Source organism: Hydra vulgaris, chromosome 03 (genome assembly GCF_038396675.1).
Source record: "Hydra vulgaris chromosome 03, alternate assembly HydraT2T_AEP".
NCBI lineage: Eukaryota > Metazoa > Cnidaria > Hydrozoa > Anthoathecata > Hydridae > Hydra > Hydra vulgaris.
The window spans coordinates 18,272,782-18,300,000 of NC_088922.1; the positions used below are offsets into that span (position 1 = coordinate 18,272,782).

General features: G+C 25.7%; 2 protein-coding genes across 2 annotated transcripts in view; one reads left to right on the top strand and one right to left on the bottom strand.

Annotated features, from left to right (window-relative positions):
• Positions 1–368: 368 nt before the first annotated feature.
• The window catches only part of LOC100199591 (intraflagellar transport protein 88 homolog), a 43,588-nt gene continuing 16,737 nt past the window's right edge, over positions 369–27,219 (top strand). Inside the window, exons 1-22 of the mRNA XM_065792543.1 lie at positions 369–534; positions 666–725; positions 4,148–4,210; positions 4,720–4,779; positions 4,882–4,945; positions 5,025–5,103; positions 5,365–5,455; positions 5,700–5,804; positions 6,642–6,859; positions 6,970–7,079; positions 8,648–8,769; positions 10,151–10,221; positions 11,436–11,522; positions 11,886–11,985; positions 14,696–14,782; positions 14,863–14,932; positions 15,014–15,130; positions 15,219–15,327; positions 15,749–15,787; positions 15,868–15,979; positions 17,359–17,474; positions 19,148–19,200. Of these exons, the coding sequence (XP_065648615.1) occupies positions 424–534; positions 666–725; positions 4,148–4,210; positions 4,720–4,779; positions 4,882–4,945; positions 5,025–5,103; positions 5,365–5,455; positions 5,700–5,804; positions 6,642–6,859; positions 6,970–7,079; positions 8,648–8,769; positions 10,151–10,221; positions 11,436–11,522; positions 11,886–11,985; positions 14,696–14,782; positions 14,863–14,932; positions 15,014–15,130; positions 15,219–15,327; positions 15,749–15,787; positions 15,868–15,979; positions 17,359–17,474; positions 19,148–19,200 (2,044 nt within the window). The 5' untranslated portion in view covers positions 369–423. The remainder of the gene's footprint in view (positions 535–665; positions 726–4,147; positions 4,211–4,719; positions 4,780–4,881; positions 4,946–5,024; positions 5,104–5,364; positions 5,456–5,699; positions 5,805–6,641; positions 6,860–6,969; positions 7,080–8,647; positions 8,770–10,150; positions 10,222–11,435; positions 11,523–11,885; positions 11,986–14,695; positions 14,783–14,862; positions 14,933–15,013; positions 15,131–15,218; positions 15,328–15,748; positions 15,788–15,867; positions 15,980–17,358; positions 17,475–19,147; positions 19,201–27,219) is intronic.
• The window catches only part of LOC124809016 (acid-sensing ion channel 1C), a 15,053-nt gene continuing 7,185 nt past the window's right edge, over positions 19,352–27,219 (bottom strand). Inside the window, exons 7-8 of the mRNA XM_065792544.1 lie at positions 19,686–19,777; positions 19,352–19,611 (exon numbers count right to left, since the gene is read on the bottom strand). Coding sequence (XP_065648616.1) covers positions 19,484–19,611; positions 19,686–19,777 — 220 coding nt within the window. The 3' untranslated portion in view covers positions 19,352–19,483. The remainder of the gene's footprint in view (positions 19,612–19,685; positions 19,778–27,219) is intronic.

A 27,219-nucleotide genomic window follows, 5' to 3' on the forward strand; every position in this document is an offset into this window, starting at 1 on the left:
TACTTTTTGTCAAAAAAATATGGAAAAAACTTTCGGACAACATCTAAGGGTTCTATATATATATATATATATATATATATATATATATATATATATATATATATATATATATATATATATATATATATATATATATATATATATATATATATATAATATATATATATATATAATATATATATATATATAATATATATATATATATAATATATATATATATATATATATATATAATATATATATATATATATATATATATATAATATATATATATATATATATATAAGTATAATTATATATTAGTTTATGTAAATTAATAAAATAAAAACAAGTTAAATAAAAAAATATTCATAATATGAATCATATATAATATTTGAATATAACACTAGGCTATAACCTCTACTTAGATTAATAAAATAACTTATGTCTTGGGAAAATAGTATGTTAAATTCAGTACATTTGGTGGGTGAAGATGATACTGGGGACTTATACAATGATTTTGAAAATGTTTATGATGCAGCGTTTGATACTGAGGTACATATTGTTATGCACTAAATTTTTTTATTAGATTTTTAGTCATGTTGCATATGAAACAATTAAAATTTTGATATTTGCGTTTTTCTAATTTTTTAAAAATAACATAGTCAAGGTTTTATATTTTATAGGGTTTGTATGAAGATGAAGGATTTCAAAAAGCTTTAAAAACTAGTTATGGAAAAAGATTGGTATTGTTTTAAATATATTGAATACATTTTTATTTATCAAATGTAATTTTTTTTAGTTTATAAATATACTTTTCAGTGTATGTTTTTCAATATAAAAAATTAAGTTATGGACATTTTTTTAAATCTGTTTGTGATAGATCATTTTTTAGTTTTAAATATATTAAATATATATCATTAAAATATCTTGTATATACTAAAGTTGTTATCATTGCAAATGCTGAGTAAATATAATATATCATTGTTAGTCTTCCATTTTTACAGTAAATTACTGTAAAATTGTAAGCTTTCCATTTTAAATCAAATTACTGTTAAATAGAAGGCTTAAAGTATTATTACATTATATTTACTCAGCACTTAAAGTGCTTACAGTTATGCATACCAAGTTCTTTATATACTTCATAATGGTAAGAGCTTTAAAATTTGTATATAATTTTTTGTTTTCAGTCAAATTATAAATTATAAGTAATTTTCTATTTCCTGTGAAAGTGGGTTTTATTTTTAGGGTGTTAAATTAGGTGGCTTAAATTTGGGTTAAATTTAAATGGTAATTAAGATTTGATAGAAAAAATATTGACCATGACAAAAAGGTGGAGGTTTAACATGTGCGATTAATTTGTATGCACAGTTGTTGTTGGATAGTTGGAGTTAATTGTTCTAAAACTTAAAAAGCTATTTCTTTTGCTCTGTTGTCAACTAGCATCAATTAGCTTATTTAAGTTAGTATGGCTTATATTTAGGATAAAATACAAGTTAACTGATCAGTACTATTTATGTTGCATTTCAAAGAAGAACAGGCAGAGAGGTACATAAGACAGCAGAGCTCATTCTTTAAAATAAATAAAAAGCATCTCTAGTTCAATATGTAGCTGCATTCCTAATAAAAAACAAAAGGGTATGAATAAGTTAGCAGCACCTGAAGTTCCAAGGGTCATCTCTTACAAAGAAGTGGTGACAAAGCTTGTCAAATTTTGTGACAAATGAACAATTAGTTTTGACACACGTGTCATGACTATGAATTTTTGGTTTCACAAACCTGATATGGCGAATTATCTGTTTAACCTTTCAATACCAAATAACATTCCTCAAGTTTTCTATGTCTAATAGAGAGGTTTTTGTCTGCAGTTAATCAAAGGGTAATTCCGTGGTGGTGGACAAAAAATTCATACAGTTTTTCTTGATGTTTTTTTTAAATTTATTTCAGTTACCAGATAATATTTTACACTATGATTTAATTTAAAGAGCTAACAAAAAACATTTTGATAAATGGAAGTTCTCTTGAGTATTACTCACTAAGTAATAATTAAATATCTTTGGTGTCAAATGTAAACTGCTGAGAATGTTAGTTGTGACTTCATTTAAGACATGTTAAATACTCTATGCATTCTGTTCATTTAGACATGCAATGAAAATTGTGATGATGAAACATTTTTTAGATGTAAAACTAATACGCAATAATGGTATCATTGAAACTGCTTCCTAGTTCCCTCGCAAGGAATTGGAGATCTAATTTTCTTATCTTTTAATAAGTAAGAAATGCAGTCATCATTTTTGTGTCAGTAGTAATATTTGCTAGACTTTGAAATGTGCATTACTTTAACAACAACTTCATTTTTTTCAAACTTCACTTGATCTACCCTGGGTAAAATACTTTTTCATATTTTACTACAATCCAGTCAAAAGGCAGAATATTACTCATTTGCAGAGTAGGAATATGTTCCTCTTCCATCGGTTCATCACTTTATTTTTGTCACTGCTGTCAGAATCAAAAGATCCTTTTAAAATTCTTTTCTTTCTCATAGAAAGGTCTCTACTAGTTTCTCCAACTATGACATAGCGCTGTTCAGCAACAGATACACAGTGCACAGAATGGGAATTTATCTGGCACTGGCTTTGCTGCACACCACATCTGTTCCACTTCAGTTATTGAATTTTCTGCATCTTTTTTGGTAACAGTTATAGTTATATACAGCTACAGTTATATTTGTATTAGAGAATCTAGGATTATTGTATTTATAATTGTTTCAAAAGAATTATAATAAAAGTTAAAATTTAAAAAACAAATTTTTACTATGTCAATCCTTCTTTTTATGTAAAATTACAAATGAAAAACGTAAGTTGAAATATACAATCCACAACCTTTAAAAAAGTGAAAATTTTTCTTTGTATTTATTTTTTGTGTGGATGTTAATTAATGTTGGAGTTTATGAGGGTATTTAGTTTGAGCACCCCTACTCGTTAAACAGTATATGATTATATGGGTGCAAAACTGCTTTAGTGGATCATAGAAAAGCATATATACAAGTTGAGGTACTCAAAGGCTACTGGCCATACCAAATTTTTTGATTGACTTTTTTGTAGTAGATCCTAAAGAATTATCTGGATTATTTTTAAGGTCTATTTGAATAAGATATTTAATAATATTGATGTGAACCTAATTGTTTTGTTAGTTTAAGGTTGTTAATAAATACCTTGGTTGATGAGTTTTTATAACAGATCATGTTTTAGTTTATTATTAAATGTCTAAAATATACAAGTAATAAACAACAATATAAAATCATATATAACAGTAGAAGTAATATTTGCAGTAAATGCACAATAAATCTAAATAAAGTTAAAGCATAGACTACCAGACAGCAGATATTATGTACTTGAACTCTTTGTAAAAAGCAGATGAGCTGTAATCTTTAATAGTATACTTATTAGTATATTGATTATTAACCTTTAATAATAATTCTTATATTAATAATGTATCAGAACTGTTAATAATATATCTTACCTGGCTTTTAAAATAATTTTTATGTTAATGTCCAATTTATGAAAGTGTTGAAACAAGAATGCTAAAGCAATGACGATAATTAAGATTTTAAATCTTGAAGGTTTTTTTTTATACAAAAATCTCAGAATGCACATTGAGATAGGCAGAAAATTTAAAAAAAATTTAAGAAATTTAAAAACACAATTCCACCCTTTGCAGGGTGGAGTCGTGTTTGTAAACTTTTCTTATATTAATAGTTTAGTTGAAATTTGTTTTTATTGTAGCAGATTTTATATTGTGACTAAATTGCAGATTGTAGGTAAAGAAAAGCTTTTATCCTTATGCTTTTATTTTGTTTAATACTAACTCAAATGGCTATTGCAGTGAAGAAGTGTATATATATATGGTTAGTACAGTCAAGGAGTCTTTTCACATGGCTAACCTTGTCAGAAAATCTACTTGACTGCTAATCAAGGAGATTTTTTGACAAGGATTCCAAGTTTACTTGTTTTTTTAATCTGATTTCTAAACCCATTTCTATTGTTCTCTTATAAAGTTAGTTTTGTGATCTTACCTTAGATATAAATATTCTTTTTTAAATGCAAGTTTTTTGATTTTGATATAATTTTAATAAATAGATGTTAAAATAACTAACACTTTACAATAGGGTTCAAGTGCTGGCAGACCACCTCTCAGAACAGCTGCAGACAATAGAATGAATACATCTTTGGTAAATTAGTATTTAAAGTTTTCTATAACTCAAAACAAAATTTTTTTGTTATTTAAATTTTATACATTTTATAAAAACAATTTATTACAATCAAATCCAAATGTAGCAATTATAAAGTTGAAATTTTAATCATTAAAATGTTTAATTAAAGAATTTAGTTCTATTTTTTTTTAATTAAATAATTTTTATCAATATTAATTATCATTTATAAATAATTATCAAATTTGAAAAAAAGTTAATATCTTTTGAGATTTTTGGTAGACAGATGGTAGGATTGCTATAGTGTTTTAAAAAAAAATCAAAATAGAAGGATATAAACAAAAACAAAAAAAAATTAAATTACAAACATTCTTGTAATTTAATATATTTTTTTACACATCTTGCAATGACATGTCATATCAAAAAAAAATCTGTTTAATTAAAAAATGAGTCTGCAGATGAACTTTTAGGCTCAACCTAAATTTTTAAATCATTAAACTACACTAGAGTCAACTTTGATGTTTATTTAGAATCGTGGTCATGTTGCTGTGCCATCCATGGGAGGTAGATTAGCAACAGGTGTTGCTACTGTGAGTGATTTAAAAAATTCTTTTTTTGTTTATATTTAGAATTTTAAAATTGCTATATTCATTTTTCCAGTTTTTATGATTTATTTTTATTTTCTATATTAGAACCCTGCACAAGCCAGACCAATGACAGCTGTTCGAGCGGCAGGTTATTCATCTACAGGAAAATGTATTCTTTAAATCAGTTATTACATATTTTAAATATCAATAGTTTTTTATTTGTATCTCAAAAACTTAAAAATATTTAGCATCTAACACTTTACTTGATCCCTTGCTACAAACAAAAGGTCCAGCATCCTCTCTGTTAGATGTCAAATCAGAAGATAGGTATTAGTTTCATTTATATGCAAAATTATTAATTAAAAAAAATTTGAACTAAATTCTTTTAGTTAAACATTTTTATGATTAAAATTTCGAATCTAAATATCATTTATTTTTTATTTATTTTTAATTTTGTTTGTTTTTTTTACTTCTTTTTATTTGTTATTGAAAATCCAACAAATCATTTGAATTTTTTAAATTAGATATGAATAAATTTGATTTCTTTGATTGCCTAATAAATAAAACACTGGCTAACTAAATTTTTAGTCCTGAAGAGAAGTTAAAGATATTAGAAAAACAAACAATGGCGCTTGTTGAAGAAAGCTGTTATGCTGCTGAGCGAAACGATTTTAAATTAGTAAATTTAATTTTGTAGTTTGGTAGATGATTAATTAGTTAACCATTGCAGTATTAATTTGTTATTTTTTATCTTGGCTACTTTATTCCTTTCATTTACTTTTGCACTAAAGTTAATTAAGTACTTCAACCTAATTTGACAAAGAACTTGTTTTTTGTTTTTGACAAAGAACTTGTTTTTTGTTGTTTGTTATTTAAAATAAATATTTAAAAAGTATACTATTTTTTTTTTGGGTACATATTAGGCATTAGAAAAAGCAAAAGAAGCTGGGCGAATGGAAAGAAATTTATGTAGGCACCAGGAGCAATCACAGTTAACTGAACATATAAATCTTGATATCACTTATTCGGTATATTTTAAATTTAAGTTATAGTAAGAAAAATAATAGAAGTAACTAGCAAAATAAAATTGTGAAATTAAATAACTTATTTAAGTCAACAACTAGATGAGGATTGATAGATAAAAACATGTAGTTGTTATTAAAATTTAACCTGGAAACACATAAAACACATTTCATTCATAAAAAATAATTAAAAATTATGGAAACCAAGTTGTTCAATTAACTGCTTCTTAATAAATTCTTAAATCAACTGTGTACCTAAAAATTATACAGAATAATTTTAAATAAACCTTAAAAGTTTTGTTATATATATATATATATATATATATATATATATATATATATATATATATATATATATATATATATATATATATATATATATATATATATATATATATATATATATATATATATATATATAAATATATATATATATATATATATATATATATATATATATATATATATATATATATATATATATATATATATATAAATATACATACATACATACATACATACATACATACATATATAAACATATATACATACATACATACATGCATGCATGCATGTATGTATGTATGTATGTATGTATGTATGTATGTATGTATGTATGTATGTATGTATGTATATATGTATATGTATGTATGTATGTATGTATGTATGTATGTATGTATGTATGTATGTATGTATGTATGTATGTATGTATGTATGTATGTATGTATGTATATATATATATATATACATATATATATAAATAACGAAACTTTTAAAGTTTATTTAATATTAATCTGTTTATTTTTAATTAAATTTAACATAAAGTTTATACAACATTTACAGGTTTTGTTCAATCTAGCATCTTCTTATCATAATTTACAGATGTATAATGAAGCAATTAATACTTATAATGTGATAATTAAGAACAAAATGTTCAGCAATGCTGGCAGATTGCGTATAAATATTGGAAACATATATTATGTTCAAAGAAACTATCCACAAGCTATTAAATATTACAGAATGGCTCTTGATCAAATCCCCCAAACTCACAAACAAGTTAGGTAATTTATTTAAAAAAAAATTAAGTTTTTTGAATAATTAGTAGTCTATCAAATAGTTTTTATTGTGTTTATGTTAAAAAATGGATTTCAAAGCTTTTTAATTTGATTAGAATACCTATGATGAAAAACATTGCCATGGTGTTTGTAAAAATGGCTCAGTACAGTGATGCTTTAACCACATATGAGCACATTATGACTGATCTTCCTGATATGCAAACTGGTATGTTTTTAATTTTTTTAAATCATTTTCTGCTATTCACTAAAATCCTTTGTAAACAAATAATGGTACTGGGTTATTATATATATTTTTGCTCAGTTTACTAGTTTATGGATTTCCATGTCCTTTTTGAAAATGTCTATGTTAACACTGGCTTTTAAATTTTGATTTTCTAGTGTACCCTAAAACAGTTATTACTATTTTTAATCAAAATCACTAAAAAAACAAATAAAATTTAAAATAATTGTACATTCTGTTTTCAAAAAAGATAAAAACTTTACTCCTGTTCTCTCATTTTTTCTATGTTGCCTAATGATGTATTTAAGCAGTTGATAAAAAATAAATGAAACACAAAACTTATTATTACTTTAGGCCAACAAGGGTGACCCAAAAAAGCACTAAAAAAATATTTTTATATGCTAAGGTGTTCTATGGATTTCACTTGCAAATATAAGTATTGCATATATATATATATATATATATATATATATATATATATATATATATATATATATATATATATATATATATATATATATATATATATATATATATATATATATATATATATATATATATATATATATATATATATATATATATATATATATATATATATGTATATATATATATAGTATTTATGTTGCAAGTTGATATCCTATTTTTGTTACATTGATTTATACAGCGTTTTCAGAAGAAAAAATCTACAAATAATGAACGAAAAGATTGCTACCCTATGCCAAACCCTAAGTCGATGTAGTGTCGCTCCCTTGCGGCAGCAGGCTATAAGATGTACTTTTGACGTGATTAGGCTTCTAATATCTCTGTATGCAATTTGAATAAAGAGATTTGTATGAATTTACAACTTTATTAAAAGCTACTATTATTTTTTTGCAATCCAGTTTTGGCACTTGCTTGATTCATGATTATTTAAGCATGTCAATTTTATTCAAAAGTTGTTGGCATTGATTACCATTTAACTATCCTTCATGTATTTAAGGCCTCTGGATACTCATTTTATTTGAATAGTCGCATTGCATTTTAAGAAACAGTTTGATATATTTAAAAAGCTGTTTGATTCCTTACTTGTAAAAAGGCTGTTGATTACCCCAATTTAAAGGTTTAATTAAATAATAATTTTATTAAAGCAATTCGATTTAATAATAAATTTAGGTTAAATAATAATTTTATTTGATTGGATTAATTAAATCATTATTTACATAGTTATGAATATACATAGCATAAGTATTATTTCAAGTGATGCTTAGTTAATATATAATTAATGGTATAAAATTAATAGTTTGGTTAAAATAAATAAGTTATAATAGATTATTAAATAACTTAATAATTTTATTTATGTGTTAAGGTTTTTTTATAAAAAGATAATAAAGTATCATACAAGTTTACATAAATGTTTTAACCCTTATTACTTATAATTAATGTATTTTTAAGTATATAATTTTTTTACTTTGAATACATAAAAAGCACAGGTTGCCACTTGTATTAGGGAGTATAGAAGTTCAATAATTAATTTTATTTTGGCAAGATTTATTATTTACATCTTTTTACAGGTTTTAATCTCTTGTTGTGTGCTTATGCTTTAAATGATAAAGAAAAGATGAAAAAGTCATTTCAAAAGCTCACACAGATTGCATCCATTGATGTTGATAATGAAAAATACAACCCTTCTGCTGTATGAATTGTTTGAAAATGTTTTTATCTCCTAAATGGCCAGTAGACAATAAGTCAATGAGGCTACTCTTTTTTTCTTTTTTTTTTTTTACTTTACTTTTACTTATTTTCTAAGTTAATTAGTATGTCTAATGTAATTAAAAATTACATTAGACTCACTGACTAACATAAATATTAAAACGTATTAAAGTCTTGAATATTATTTTATAATTAATTTTTTACTCTCTATTTTTACTAATTATTTTATTACAGGGTTGCCACCAAATCAGGGAGATCAGGGAATTCAGGGAAAGTCATGGAAATTTAGATATGATCAGGGAAAATCAGGGAAAGTCATGGAAATTTAGATATGATTAGGGAAAATTATGGAAAGTCATGGAAATTTAGATATGATCAAGGAAAAAAGATTGATTTAGTTAAAAGTCAGGGAAAAAAGATTGATTTAGTTAAAAGTCAGGGAAAATCAGGGAATTGTTTACTTTGGTACTATTTTACTTTAATATTTTAAATGTTTTATAGTAATTAATATTCATTTTTAGTTAACTAATTAAATAATTATATAGCTCAAACTAGTTTTTGATCAAGGAAGTTAATGAAGCTTCAAAGATCTCATGATATAAAACAAATTGAAGGCTCAACAGGTAAAAATCAGTAATGAAAGATTGTTTGTAACGCCTCATTTAAATATTAATAATATCAAAAGAAAAAAAAAATTTGCAAAAAAAAAAGGAATTGAAAGTAATGTGATAATGTTGTTGAATCAAGTCCTATTAGGATTTAAGGAGCAGCAAATAGTATTGAGTGAAGTATAAAGTATGAAATGCAAATTATTATTGCCTTTCTAGTAATTTAAAATATTTTAAATGTTGGTTCTTTCAAGTTTGATAATACTTTGACATTCTTTATGTTCAGCATTTGTTTTTATATTTGTTTCGAAGACCAATTTGTTAATTTTAACTGTTTTTTAAAAGGGTTCAATCTTTCTTTTTTTTTTTTTTTTATCAAACAGATGATTGGTTTTCCATTTAAAACAGAAATATAAAAATTTCTTATATATTGAAAGCGGGCTATCTGTTTTCTTTAGGGGTTAAAAATAGTGTGTCTTGGGATTAATGTTGAAGTTTTAATGCTAAGTTGTTGAGTAAAAATGATAGAAATATCAGGGAAAAATAAGCCAAATTTCATTGAAAAAATCAGAGAAAATAAGGGAATTTTATTCCAGAACTATAGTGGTAACCCTGTATTAGTATAGTAGCAACCCTGTATTAGTATAGTGGCAACCCTGTATTAGTATAGTGACAATCTCGTATTGGTATAGTGGCAACCCTGTATTAGTATAGTTTCTATCTTGCCTTGTTTATAATGAGAAGTTTTTGTTATAGAATGATCATCATGGACAAATGGTTTTAGATGCTATTCGTGATGACTCGTTAAGAAGATATAATAAGCAAAAGTGACTTTTTATAATTATTTATATTGTTGTTAAACTTGTTGTTAAAAGTCATATGTATAAAATAAGTTTGTACAACCAATAGAAAATTACAACAGTTAAATAATATAAATAAAACCAACTAATATAAAAATGTAAGTATTTGTTTATTTATATTATATTATGTCTCTATGACAACATTTAATTGTCGGAGAACAAGTATGGTTGAATGAGCAGAAATAGTGTCAACATTATGTCTTTTATTGTAATTGATCCTGTAAATTGTATATATCAATTACAACATAAGACATAATGTTGACACTCAGAAAAAGAGTGTCAACATTATGTCTTATGTTGTAATTGATCCTATAAACTCAATTACATGATGTAATTGAGTGAGTTGACTTTCATTAAGGAAAGCCTAGAAACATATTTTGATTTAGAGTCTTTACTTTGTTATTAAATTTGAATTCATTAGTGGTAGTAAGATATAAATATTTACTGGAAGCCTTTAAAAGTTTGAACCAGTTTCTAGTTGCAGAGGTCAAATTAAATCAAATAAAAATGCTATGGTAGTTTATCCATATTATTACCACAAAAAGCAAAATAACTTAATGTCAAATAAATAACAACTTTTGAACAATAATGTCAAATAAATAACAACTTTTGAAATTAAGAAAATTTAAATATTAGAAAAAGTAATTATTATAAATTTAAGTTAAAGTCTTATCAATAAATTAGTAATTTGTTATTATTATTATTATTGTTGTTATTACTGTTATTATTATTATTGTTTTTATTATTATTGACACTTTATGTTTGTAATTAGCTAAATGAAAGAAATTTTATATAAGTAATTAAATATTTTTGCTTTTGAACCAGTTATTTTTTTACAAATTTGTTAACATAAACAAAATTTTGAAAGATAAAGTATTGCCTTTTAAATTTTATTAAGTAGGTATTATTATTTTTTAAAGATTTTCAAAATTGCCAATAGTTTTAAACTCAAACCATGACCTTATATATATATATATATATATATATATATATATATATATATATATATATATATATATATATATATATATATATATATATATATACATACATATATATATGTATATATATAAACACAGTTTTAGAATTTACTATAGTATCAATAAAATTATTATCTGCGATAAAACAAAATCTTTTAATCTATTATATTATCATATTTACAATTTATATTTTTTTAATAGACAGCTAACTGCTGAAAGATACATCACTATGGCGGCTAAACTTATTGCTCCTGTTATTGAAGATGGATTTGATGAAGGGTTTGATTGGTAAGCAATTTTGATTACAATTCATAAATGTTTTTTACAAAAGTATATTAAGTATTTTTTTTAAAAATATCTTTGAACATCTCTTAAATGTATTCAATATTATTAATTGAAAATAAGTTTGATATTTTTTTTCCTTTTTTTATTTATTGTAACCACATTACAAAATAGTAACAATTAGTAGCTGTAATGAAATCTTATGTCATTATTTAGTTGTTTAAATTTTTTTTTCATTCAGTTGTAATTATAGTTTTGTTATTTATAAATTTGGAAATGCATTTGGTATCAGCAAGACAAAAAATTAGATCTAATAATTAGTTTCTTTATATTTATGTTATGTTTTATAATTATGAAAAATGTTTTTAGGTGTACTGATATTGTAAAAGCATCTCCATATATTGAACTTGCAAATGAACTCGAAATCACCAGATCATTGGTTTATTTAAAACAAAAAGATTTTACTAAAGTAATTTGTTTTTATTATTTATAACATAGATATATAACATATTTTTAAAATAGTTAACAAATATAACAATATTTAATATATATAAATATATATATATATATATATATATATATATATATATATATATATATATATAATATATAATATATAATATATTTATTATATAATATATAATATATAGTATATTAATATATAATATATAATATATAATATATAATATATAATATATAATATATAATATATAATATATAATATATAATATATAATATATAATATATAATATATAATATATATATATATATATATATATATATATATATATATATATATATATATATATATATATATATATATATATATATATAAATATATATATAAAGGTGCATTGAAAAACAGAATTTTTTTAAAATTGCCTTGTAATAGCTCTAAATATATGCTATATAATAAAATGTCACTGAATTAACAAAAAATTTCGAAATTAAAATATTTTTGGAATCGCCTCTAGTCCCTTGAACATTTTAGGGCCTCTAATATTCTATGAAAAAAAAATTCTTCAAAGTAGATCAACCTGGTACTTAAAAGAAGCAAAATTTTATAAAATGTTTGAAAATAATATTTGTTTTATGTAAAAATTATTCTTTTGAATTTCATTGCATAATAACTATGGTTTTTCAACTAAAAATAAAAAAAGTACATTTTTACAGGTTTTTCAATAATATTTTTTTTTTAAAGTTTTTATATATATATATATATATATATATATATATATATATATATATATATATATATATATTATATATATATATATATATATATATATATATATATATATATATATATATATATATATATATATATATATATATATATATATATATAGGGCTACTCTGGAAAAATAATATTGTTGTTATTGGTGACTTTAATGATCATCATACTGAATGGTTTGGCTCTAATTCCACTGACCCTGCTGGCACTAAAATTCATAATTTCTGTATATCTCAATCTCTTACTCTGATAGGTAACTTTGTAACTCATTTTCCAGACAACCCTAATTACTCCTTGATTTGTGTTTTGTCTCAACCATAACTTATATCAGTTTCTCCTTGTTCTACTTTAGGTGGCTTTAGGTGCAATGATTCCTTTAAAACTACTATATCATACTTCTTAAGACTCACTCTTTTATCGCACTACCAACTACTCCCCTAAATCTGACTTGGGTTCTTTTCGTAATTTTAATGTAACCTCCTGGATTCAGGAGTGTATATATGGAGCAAGTATGGAAGCTTTTAGTTCTCTTCAGTTCAGGTGTTCTCCAGACTACCCATTACAAAATTTTATCCGGAACTCACTTCAATTCTCTCTAAACTATTTAATAAGTGCTTGACTAAATCTTGTTTTCCTGTCTGCTAAAAAAAAGGCATCGGTTCCAATTTTTAACAATTCTAAGGAACATTCTGACTCCTCTAACTACTGTCTGATCAGTCTTCTCTCTATTAGTAGCAAAGTCTTTGAGTATTTAATCAACAAATTTCTGGATTACTAGCAGATGAATTTAGAAATATATTATGTTGATGTAATATTATCTTGTTAAAATTGCCTCCTCTGATAAAAATATGAACTCTCTGGAAAAGAAAGCTATTATCTGGTATGGCTTTTTGATGATCATTTTGATGGACCCAACTGTGTCAAAGTTTAAAGATATTTGAACAAACGATACTAATTTTCCAACTAAATATCTGTAATGTATTAAAATCCTGAGAGTTTTTTTAAATTGTTGTAAACACTTTTCAGAAGCATTTGATTTTTTGATTTAGTATTTTATTTTTTTTAAATAAAACTGATATATTCTACTTAGAGAAAAAAGATAAGTTTATGGAGTCCATGATCGCTTCACCTAAGACTATGTTCATTATGTATTTGTTTTGAAAATTTCACTCAGATGAGAGTTTTACATAATCAGATTTCATTCCAAGGATTATCTTGGCAAGCAAAAGTTTCTCCTTGTTGTTACTTCAGAACAAACATTCAAAGCAGTGCATAAAAACCTAAACAAGGCATTGAAAAAGTTTGATATGTTAAGAAAAATGATCATCATGCTGAGAAATTAAGAGCTAATTTGTTAAATATAGGTCAATCTAAATAGATTTTTAAGGATATAGTTATATTAAACGAGTACTATAACTTTGATGTAGCAAACTATATTATTTACAATACTATTTTATTTAGTTATATATTATATTCAATACAATACCATTTTAACTAATTTTTTTAATTTGAAATTTATCGATATTTTGAGTGTGTCAGTGGAGGCAGAATTTTTTTTTTTTTTTGCATTTCTAATTTCTCTTTTTAATTTTTTTATATACGAAGAAAATCTTTCAGTACTTTTTTTTCATTGAAAGAGTGTTTTTCAAAATGTTATGGCAAATAAAATGATTTATTGATCAACACACTTAGTTGTTAAGTTTAACGTTTATTCTTATACTATATAAAGAAAATAGGTGGTCTTTTATACCATATGAAGAAAACATGTGGTCTTTTATACTATAAAGAAAATATTTGGTCTTGTTTTTAGTTTTGTTCGTTTTTTTAATGTGAAGCTATAAATATGTGCACAGTATTTGTCATATATTTACTTTTTTATTTATAATTGAATTTATGTTAATTTATATATAATTTATGTAGTTATATTCTGTCTAATTTTTTAAAGGCTGCTCAAATACTTAAGAAATTTGAAAAGAAATCTTCAAAAATGCAATCTCAGGCTGCTGTAAACTTATCATTCTTGTATTTTTTGGTAATAAATATATTTTTTTAAATAACAAAAAAGATGGACTACATAACAATAATACACAAAATCTACTTTTATATGGTTAGGAAGGAGATGTTGCGCAATCAGATAAGCATGCTGAAATTGCTATAAGTAGTGATCGATACAATCCAGCAGGTAATTTATTTTTGTGATTTTCACAAGTACTTTAGATACTGTGCTTGGTTTATTATTTATTTTTAATAAATTTTTATTAAGCTTTGCTCAACAAAGGCAATGCAGAGTATCACAACGGAAATTATTTAAAAGCAAAAGATTATTACGCTGAAGCTCTAAATATAGAAGCATCATGCACAGAGGCTCTTCATAATTTAGGTACATGTCTAAATAATAATACTTAAAAAAGAAAGATATTTTCTTTTTTTAATTTTATTTTTTTAATTACTTGTTTTTACTTTTTAAGGTTTGTGTTACAAAAAGATGAGCAAGTTTGATGAAGCTTTAGAATGTTTTCATAAGTTGAATTTAGTTCTGCCTAATAATGCTGAAGTCATTTGTCAGATTGGCCAAATGTATTTTTAACAAGTTTAATATATATATATATATATATATATATATATATATATATATATATATATATATATATATATATATATATATATATATATATATATATATATATATATATATATATATATATATATATATATATATATATATATATATATATATATATATATATATATATATATATATATATATATACATATATATATATATATATATATACATATATATATATATATATATATATACATATATATATATATATATATATATATATATATATATATATATATATATATATATATATATATATATCTTGTACACACACTTATACAATTAGTAACATTTTTTATATACTTTATTATATATTTTTAGAATATTTTTAAATAATATTATTAGAATGAAATTCTTTAACATAATTTATAGCTATGAGAATGACAAAAATACTGCAGAGGCATTAGAATGGTAAAATCAATTTTATTTGGTTACAAACACAATCAAGCGCAATTTTTTTTAAACAATAATGTTAATGAATTTATTTTTAGGTATCAACAGTTGTTGAATATTGTTCCAACAGATTGTGAAGTCTTAAGGAAGGTGGCCATGCTTTATGAAGAAGATGGCGATAAATCTCAAGCATTCCAATACATGTATGAGGTAAGAAATTTTACAAAAAAGATAGGATGTTTAATATGTTTTGACTGAGTAAATTAATTATTTTGTAAATTTGTCTTATTTTTGTTCATTTTAAACTCTGTGCCTAATTGAAGCAGAATTATATTGTATTGGTTATTAGTTAAATGTGTATTTATCATCAGATAAATAAGAGTTAAATTTTTTTTTTTACTGAGTTTCTCACGCTGTGGATGTGTTGTCTTTTGATGAGAGGGCATAATGTTTTTTAATTTTGTTCAAGAGTTTAATTATAATACTATTAGTAATTGAATAAACATATTAGTAATTGAATTTGCTTTAAAATTTGAAAAATTTGAGTTAATATTTATGTAATATAAATCATTATTAGGTTTTTTGTGAAGAATTTCCTGAGATATGAGGTGTGATATTTGTAAGGAATTTATGTGTGATAAAAAGTCTTTTTCTAAAACTATGTCGAAAACTATGTATGGTACCAAACCTTTGCACTGAATAAAAAGTTCTTATTTTTGATTTTTTTTCAAAGTTTTTATGTCAAAGGTAAAAGTTTTTACCTTTGACATAAAATCGATTTTTCGATGGCGGGGTGAACTTTTTCAAAAAAAAAAGATATACATAGATATATATATATATATATATATATATATATATATATATATATATATATATATATATATATATATATATATATATATATATATATATATATATATATATATATATATAATTTTAATAATGTTTTTGGGCTTTAAAATCACTTGCGTTTTCCAAGTTCTTAGAAGAAGAAATTTTAGAATTGAAATTAATTTCTATATTAGGCTCAAAAATACCTTTTAAAAATTAATATATCTTCAAAAAAAAACAAACATAATTTTACAATCTACTGTAATATCTTTCTTATCTATACAATCCATAAAGGTAATTTAAAAAAAAGATTAATTTTACAAAATTGGAAAACCTATATCTATATTGAATGATTTTTTTTTTTTAATTAAAGTATATACTCTCAGAAATTTAAAAAAGAAACCATAACCCTATTATGTAATCCTATAAGATAATCATAAATGAAAAGTTTGAAGTTCTATTCTTCAAAAATCCAAATCTGTTAAATAAAAAAAGTGGAATAATATCTAACTGCAGGCCTAGAAACAAATTTCTCCTCACCCAATTTGACTTAGTGATTAACAAACTTTCTACTTAAATTTTTGATGTCAGAACTCATTCTATTGCTTTGTTTTTCTTTTTTCTGTAGTTTTTAACACTATTTTTTAATGATTTAAATATATATATATATATATATACATCTGTTTTTTTATACAATATATACATATACTCTGTTTTATAGAGATATAAATATGTTTTAATTTGAAATAATTATTTAGGCTTTCAGGTATTACCCCTCATGCATTAAAACTTTAGTTTGGCTAGGTGGTTATTATATAGATGCACAGTTTATTGAAAAAGCTATCACTTACTTTGAGAGAGCTGTTCAAGTGCAGTAAGTTATTTGCGTTTTTGTTTTGGAAATAATTTAGTAAAATTATTTATGGGTTAATCTTCATAAATCTTTATTCAAATTCATTGGTCTAAAAATTTAAAAATTACAAAATTTTTACTATTATGTATAGATGTAAAATTAAGATTTAAGATCCTATGGTCAATTACTTTTAAGTTATTTCCATCACTTATATGATATAATGTTCTTTAGGTGAAACTATTTTTTTATGCATTACTTGCTCTGGCAATATTGGTTCAAGATTGTCAAACAAACAATGTTTGGGTTACATAGAATTCGTTTTAGGATTTTTATAAATATAATGTTGATGTATATTTCTGTATGTTTGGTGTTATATGTTTTAAGGTCAATTTTTTGATTAATGTTAATAGATTTCAGTGCTCTTAAATTTCTTTCTGTATTTTATGTGTGCTTCATTATCAGTTGCTAGATTGCTAATAAGTATTTCTCTATATAGTGCTTATTACAGTTTTTTAGTCTTTCAACTTGTATTGAGGTATTGAGGTGAAGTGAATTTAGGCTTGATGTGCTGTCATTGTTGGGTAATGTTCATTTCTACATCTTGTTGGTTGATATTCATCATCATGGTTCTACATCTTGTTGGTTGATGTTCGTTTCTACATTGGAATATATAGTAACAGTTGTAACAGATATTGATAGGCTGGTGCCAAGTTTGTTATTTGGAATGCTTCTAATTATGCATTTGGTTATGTTCAATAACAATTTATTTTTTTGATAAATCAGATATGCTGTGGTAGAGCTGAGTGGGCTTATGTGTGTGAGGAAACCATCAGCAAATTTGCAAAGTTCAGTATTACAGTCAAATATATGGTTTATGTAAAGCGTAATGAGTATAAAGAAGATAGTGTGTAGATGGTTACTACTATAATGTTACAGTAATAAAGTGTCTGTGGCTGAGAGGCGTTAAGCTAAAACATCTAATGTCCAGTTACTTTAATGATTGGTTATCAATTAAACATGTTTTTTTTCTAATATTTAAGGTGTTAATAAGTTACTAAAACTATTTTTATAACCTGTTTTTTAATCAGTTGTTGAGTTTGACCTTAAACTATTACAAGAAATAACACAATAACTTAGGATTTTTGTACCTCAGCTAGTTACTTTCATTTTAAAAAACAATAAGTGTTCTTTATAGTGATCAAGTTGTAAAATAACTTGATTAATTACCAATTAAATATCATCCTAATATAAGCAATACCATATTGTTTATTACAAATTACTGTTAGATAAAATATATTTTGGACTATGCAATAAAAGAGTGCAACATTTAATCAAATGAATTTTAGACTTATTTTATATAAAAACTCAAAACATTTTTTTTGCTGTATTACACTGCGCATGTTATAAAGATGTTTCTAAAGATTCAACAAAAAGATGTCTAGAATTTTGAAGAAAAGTTTTACAACCCATCTTTCTGAGTATTTGTCAGTTAAATTATTTGCTTGCAATAATTATTTTATATTATTTGCAATAATATAAAATAATTTTAAAATTTTCAGTTTCAAACACAGTTTAAAAAAATAAAATTTCTTGTAAGTTTCTTTTTTGCTTTTAATAAAATTATATATATTTTTAGACCTTTATATAATCAACTTAACTATGTAGGTCTTTATATAATCAACTTAATTTTTTAGGCCTTTAGAAGTGCGATGGCACTTGATGTTAGCAACTTGTTACCGAAAAGCAGGTAAAATTTACTACTTAAAATTACAAATGTTCAAAATATAAAAAAGTATAGTTGTAATTCAAAGAAGAACAATAAAGTAAATAATTATATAAATAACTACTAAAATGCAGGAAAAAATCTTTTTAAAAATATATTTATTGTAGAATTTATATTTTTATTTTTCGTTTAAATATGACATTCCAGTCACTAGTTTGTCTTTTTTATTAACTACAAAAATTCTGTTGATCATATTTTTTTAGTTTTTTGTTCCTTATGTATCAACCTTTCATGATTTTCAAAGTTATTAAATCTTGGGTGGTTTAAAAATCCGAAAATATTTTGTATAAATTAATGCAGCAAAGAAATCAAAGAATTCCACATAAGTAATAATGCTTGAACCCAAAAACAATCCAAATTGTCCACCAATGTCACCTAAGTTATAATAAAGTAAAGTATTATATAAATAAAACCACTGATTTTAAGGTATAAGTTAAAATGATTCATACCAAGTAATATCATGAGATCATAGCTTGGAGTTTGTTCCACTTGTATGTAACTCATTTCCTCATAGAAGATTTCTACCCTTAGATAATTATCCCTAAGCAAATAAATTGATAAAATAATAAACCAATTCAACTGTTTTACTTTTTTTTTAAATAAAAATCTCTGTATTTGTATTAAATCTCTGTAACTGTGTTTCTTAACTAACTTTCTACATATCTAAATTAAAAATAACAAGTAAAAAACATGTTTTAAACAACTGTTTAAAAAGTTTTAAATAGGTTATTAAGAAAATATTTTTAATTTGAATAATAGTTATATACACATAGTGTACTTAAATGCACTCTATGCAGTTCTATTTTTTAATTAATAATTGGTATAGATGAGGAAATTTCTGTGACTAAAACTAAGAACTATCATGAACTAATTATGTTAAGTTGAAAAAGTTTAACTAATTATAGCGTGCTGTATGAATCGGTAAAATTATCAACTTTTTTATATTTGAGTTGTAAACATACCACTATAATGGTAGCAACTTCATTTTTAGACAAAAAAAATTCCATTTTATTATTCCTTACCAACAAAGACACAAGTTTTTGTAATGAACTATTTTAATAGATAAAAATGAGAATATTTCTGTCTGTAATTTTTAAAGCTTTTTATATTTGCAGTTAGTGCTTTTATGTTATGTAATATTATACATATTTACTTTTATGTATAGTATTACTATTAGTAGGTATTTGTATATTTAATAAGCAATTCATTAAAATTGATAGTTATTGCCATATTTAATGATAATAATCTTTAATTATTTTTGTCAATAATTTTTTTAAAAGTATGAAATACATAAATACTATTGAAATAAGAAATAAAAAAAATTATTGATACTCTGTTGATATTTTCTACTATGCAAAATAATATATTTTACAAATAGATAATATTTAAAATGGGAAAAGTTGCAAAATCTCTTAAAAGTAGAACTCATAACCAGAACAATCTTTCTGCGATCTTCCCATATTTAAAACAACAGATAATCTTTCAGCGATCTTCTCACATTTAAAGCAAGTTATACAGTTTATTTACAAGCTCAACAAACAACTCGTTGCTAAATAACTGATCAACAAATTGTTTCACAAACAATCATAAAAATTGTGAATTCTATAACTTCCCTTGATACACAAGAGAGGTATAAGAAAAAATATTGACACTTTTAAAAGAGTTTTGTGTGTTGAGCACAAAAAATCAAAAGGGAACAAATTAAGCCTAGTTTATTTGGAAAAAAAGTTTTGATTCATTGTTTGATTTATCTGCATCCAAATGTGAACTGCCTGCAGCTAATTGCAATAACTAGTATAACAATTTGTTTTTTAGATTATGTCAAAATATATTTTTGAAGGTCATTTCTTTCAGCCAAAACTTATAAAAATAGTGTGCAAAGTTTTTTTTTTAAATTAGATACCAGTGAATGAAAAGGAGTACTCAAAAAACCAGATCTAAAAAAGGTGGAAAAAGATCATTCCAGTTAGGCTAAGTTGATCAAAAAGAAATAATAAAATGTAAACAAGAGGGTTTTTTAGTGTTTTTTACTAGTACTTAAGTATTCTACTTCTGGGATTTAGTGTGGAGATCCTAGTGGCGTGGGGTTTCCAGTGGTCTATGTAAATTATTCAATTAAAATATATAATAACATGTTTAATATTTGTTTAGTTTAATGATTCTTCTTTAGGTGATGATTATGATGATGGTAAAAATGACTACAAACTAGAGTTTTATTAAGAACTTCCTTCTTTATACAATTACAAACACTTGCCCAACTTTGCAATAGCAGCAATATGTTACAAAATCAGCAACAGTGTAGCTGCTCATTTAGCTACATGATTACTACTTGATTATGGCATAGTAACAATTACTGATTGAGCAAATCTCATTACAGAAAACAAAGTTTTTAATGAGAATAGGCAAAAAAACTTGGCATTGAACATTTTAAAGATGTTTTGCAATTAAAAGTTATTGAAGTTGATGATAAAAAAGGTAAAAAAATGCCTGTTCATATAGTTGGTTACAATTTAGATGGCAAATCAATAACAATATCTGGAATTGAAAAAGAAGAACATTTTACATTTACTGCAGAAAGTGGAACAAAAAACAAGAAAATATTTAGCACATTTATTACGAGTGAAACTAGAATTTGTAAGCAAATGCAACTAAAGAAGTTCTAGAAGAATTTATCAACATGGAAACTCTTGAAGTTGTACAAATTTAAGTACTTGTGCAGGCAATGGTCTAGTTGTTAAACTAGAAAAATCTATATAGAAAAGCTAAATAGAAAATTAGAATTTGTTGGATGTCAACTCCACTAAACGAAATTACCATTTAAACAAGTAATTCTTTTACTTGATGGAATAAAAATGATCCAAAAAAGTATACAGGTGTAGTTTGTATTTCGGTTTTGGAAGATTCAATCATTTATTGATAAAATTGTTTCTGATATACAGGGTGGATGCTCAAAATCCGGACAATTTTAAATTTGCCGGCATTTTTTTGTTTTTAAATTCTATGTTGCGAAATTCAAACATTAATCAAAACAAACATTGTAATCTCGGGAAAAATAATAAAAATTGCAAGTATAGCACATCATGTCAAAGGAATATGACCGTAGAGTTGCAGTGGTTGAGTCCTTCCGCGCCGGGCACTCTGTCCCAGAGATTACAAAATGGTTTAGCTTCCCAAAAAGCACAGTTTATGATATTGCAAAGAGTTTAATGATGGTGCAGAGTCTGTAGAACGAAAAGAAAAGACTGCTCACAAACCAATCAGGATTAAGACCTTCATCAGCAGAGTACAGAAGTTGATCAACAAAAACCCCAGCACCTCCATCAGGAAACTGAGCAAAGATATAAATGTGTCTCATTACACCATGAGAAGAGCGATCTGTGATGACCTTAGGTACAAGCCGTATGTCCTGAAAGTCAGGCAGATGCTGTCTGCTTCAATGAAGGAGAAGAGAGTGGCTAAGTGTTTCGTTCTTTTAGCATCAATAAAACATGAAGCTACCGGTAAACTTCGTTTTTTCAGCGATGAAAAATTTTTTACTGTGGATGCCAAAGTGAACAGAAGAAATGACAGATGGTTGGCTCAAGACCCAGAAGATGTCCCAGTGATTGATCAGACAAAATTTCCAGCCTCTGTCCATGTCTTTATGTCTGTTTCCAGCAAAGGCCATGTCATGTCACCACACTTCTTCCTGAAGGGCCAAAATGTCAACAAAGAAGTCTACTTGGACCTTCTGATTAAGGTGGTGAAACCTTGGATGGACAAGTGTTCCAATGGTAGGCCATATGTGTTTCAGCAAGACTCAGCTTCTGCTCATACCTCCAATTTGGTACAGGGATGGCTTGAAGAGAATCTCCCTATGTTCTGGTCGAAGCACTTTTGGCCTCTAAACTCACCAGATCTCAATCCATTGGAGTATTATGTCTGGGGCACTTTGGAACGTGAGACCAATAAATCAAGTCACAACACTGTTGAATATCTAAAGCAAGCAATTACTACTGCAGCTGCCAACATGTTGGCCGATGAGGTGGAGCACGCCTGCTCCAGGTTCAGGAAGCGTATCGAGCAAGTCATTGAAGCTAAAGGCAGCTGGATTGAGTGAAATGAAAGCTCTTATATGTGTACATTACTGTTTAAAATTTCAGAAATATAGCTTTGAAACTAATACTTTTATTGTAATTTTTATTTTGTGTCAAAAAAGTCCGGATTTCGAGCATCCACCCGGCTTATCACCATTAAAACAAGGAAAATAAGGTCGAAAATGAAAGACTTCAAAAAGAGATGACCGATATCTGATGCTGGAGAGTATCAAATATCCAAAAAAGACAAGTGACTAACTAATGAATGATTTAGCTACGCATGACATCCATGTCTGCTCAAGTACTGTGCGGAGGAAGTTGATAGCTGTTAGAACGTTTGCCAAAAAACCTTCTAAAAAACCATTACTTACAGATGTCATGAATAAGAAGCGTCTCTTGTGGGCAAAGGAATACAAAAAGTGGACTAAAGAACAATAGAGAAGGGTAAGACAAAATGTGTTTATTAAATTTACAGCTATTTTATTTATTATATTTGTATATCATACTATTTTTGAATTGAAGGTATTAAATTGAAGAGACTTGATAACAGTTAACTTGTTTTTTTATTGGTTGCAGGTTTTATTTTCGGATGAATCACATTTTAAAGTGCAAGGCCAACAGTCACAGTTTGTTCGTCGTTCTGATGGTGAGCCTATATGACCCGGAGACATTGAACAATATGCCAAGCATCCAGAAAAGAAGATGTTTTGGGGTTGTTTCTCTGCTTTTGGACCAGGAAGACTCTATCCAGTTACTGGAATGATGAACTCTGACACTTACATTGAGGTTCTGCAAACACATTTTATTCCAGAGATGTTAAAAGTGTTTCCAAATGGAAACGGAATATTACAGCAGGATTTAGCCACATGCCATACTTCCAAAAAAGTCAAGAAATTCATGGTAAAAAATAATAATAAAACCCTTAAATGGCCTGGCAACTCCCCTGGTCTTAATCCAATTGAGAATCTCTGGGCAATTGTAAAAAAAAGACTGCGAAAACATGACTGCATAACTAAAACTAAGCTTACCACCACTATCCTTCAGATTTGGATTGAAGACACAGAAATTCAAAACATTTGTAAAAATTTAGTGGATTCCATGCCAAATTGTGTGCAGAATGTCATAGCAGCACGAGGAGGACACATAAACTATTAATGCATGAGTTTTTATTTCATTAGAGCAAGAAAACTTAAAATTTCCTGGATTTTTATTGTTTTTTATTTTGATGCAGTTAATATTCACAATACTGTACAATTAGTTTTTTTGTCTGTTCACCTTATGAGCACGTAAGAATCTGAAGAGGTTTTGCAACTTACATATCTTCCAAACAACTCTCAATCAGTTAAAAATGCTGCAAAGTCTGTAAATGAAGCATCTAAGCAAGTTTATGGTCTCAAAAAAAGACACAACTTTCTTATTAAAGATCATTGTGTAAAAAAGAAAATCACAGAAATGTTAACAAAACCAATTATTTTTTCTCAAGCAAATGGTATATTGTTTGATAAATAAAAAATAGTTGAAAATTCTTTATGTTTTTATTCAATCAATATCATAAAATTCACCTAGCGTTGAGAGTTAATCTGTTTCTCTTTCACACCCGTATTTTAAGGGTAATTACAAAAAAACATTTAGGTTTTTATATTTATGTTAATTCTTTACATTTTAGCTAATTTTTGCAACATGCTATATTAAAGTGATATATGGGTTTCCAAAAAAATCTCCAATTTTGTCAGTTTTTAAATGTTGAAGCCTAAATCATTTTTATTTATTTATTTATTTTTTATGAAAATAAGTTTGGTTTCACATTAAGAATCTTTCACACCAATACCAATTTTTGTTTTCAAAAAATTTTGCTTGGTGGACTTGCTCTAATACACACAGTGAACTTAAATAAACAGTGTACATGCATTCAGTGGACAAATGCACAGTGTACTTAAAGACACACCAGCATGGAAAATAGAAAATCGAAGGCAAGTGATCAGTTTGACCAGCTACCCCATAGAATCCGACTGTCAATTGTTTTTAAAAAATTTTTTTTTTTTTTTGTTCTAATTTTTATCTTAGTAATAGTGTTTCACCAATGTACTTTATTAAATACAAGAATGCTTGTATTAAAAATGATAGTGCTGTTTGTCTCTTTTTAATTCCCTTCATTTTGATGGCTTGATGTTTGATGATTCTATTATAATTCAATATTAGGAAAAAAAAGCGCAAATATGGAATTGATAATTTAAAAAAAATCCATTTATTGCAATGACTTTGCAAATGGAGATAAAAGCTACAAGAAAAGTAAATGAAAAGATTGAATGAAAAAAAAAAAAGTGCACTAATAGAAAATGTTCTTAGTTACATACAATAATTTCAAATAATAATAAAATAAGAGCTTCAATCTTTAAAGTTAACAATGTTAAAGAAAAAAAATGGTTGCATATTTTATATCTCTGCTCATTAAAATCATTTTAAAAATGGCTAATGTTAATTAGTTAATAAAAATGTTATAAACTCTTGTGGATAGATACTATTGAATACTGAATACAAAGAAGACAATTATTTTATGAAACACTATAAAAATTTCTAATATTAAATAAACCCATATATTTACTAAATACAAGGTGGCCCATAAGTCGTTATGGCCCATAATGCGGTAGTGGTGTAGTGGTTAGAGCGCTCGCTCTGTAAGCGAGAGGTTCGGAGTTCGACTCCCACCACGTCCCTGGAAGTACCGCGCTCAACTTAGTTTCTCCGCGCAGCGGCCTTGTTCGGCAAGGTTTGTGTTTCGGAGTTAAAGAGTTGAGAGAGGGTTGCACCACGAATAATAACTAAAAAATAAAAAACACAAAAAATGAGTAGCCTCCTCAACTGTAGTGGCCCCCTCGGGCCTTGGGGAGGCGAATAATCTAAAAAAAAAAAAAAAAAAAGTCACTTTACATTTTAAAAATTGAATAACTTTTTTCTATTAATATATTTCTATTTCTCTTTTCAAAATTAAAAAATATAATCTTTGAAGATTTTTGGTATAGATAAGTTTACAACAGAACAACGAGTGAAGATAATTGAATTTTACTTTGAAAATAGACAGTCAATTGATGCAACGCAAAGATCGTATATGCGCCATTTCAATGTTTGACATCCCCCTAGTAGGCCTGCAATATTGAACCTAGTGATGTGTTTTCAAGAGCATGGCTCTGTAAGGGATAGGTCTAGAAGTGGACAAGATTGTTCAGTATGTACACGTGAAAATACTGGAGCTGCAAGCTGTAGCATTGAAGAGAACCCAACCATATCCACTCAAAGGTGTTCTCAAAAACTTGGCATCTCACGGAGTTCTCTGCAGCGCATTTAAAGAGACTTGCATATGTACCCTTACAAGGTTCAATTAGTGCAATCTTTACAACCACCAGACTTTCAAAAACAACTAAATTATGCTGTCAGGTTTCAGAGAACTGTAAGAAATGACAATGAGTTTGTTCACAAGTTGATCATGGGAGATGAAGCTCATTTCCATTTGAATGGACATGTGAAGAAGTAGAATACCAGATTCTGGGGCACAGAAAATCCACACCAAGTTCATGCGAGTCCATTGCATCCGGTTAAAGTCACAGCATGGTGTGGAGTATCATCAGATAGGGTTATAGGTTCCTTCTTCTTTGGCAACAAGATGGAGCAAGAAGGTTCCTTCTTCGTGGCAACAAGATGGAGCAACTGCACATACTGTTAGAGCCACAATGCAGTTGTTAACTGCAATGTTTCAGGATTAGATAATCTCTCGTAATTCCAATTTTAAATGGCCTACACGTTCTCCTGATTTGACAGCACCAGTCTTTTTGCTTTGGGGATATCTTTAAGACAAAGTGTATGCAAATAAGCCCCGAACTATTCAAAAACTTAAGGCAAACATACGACAGGA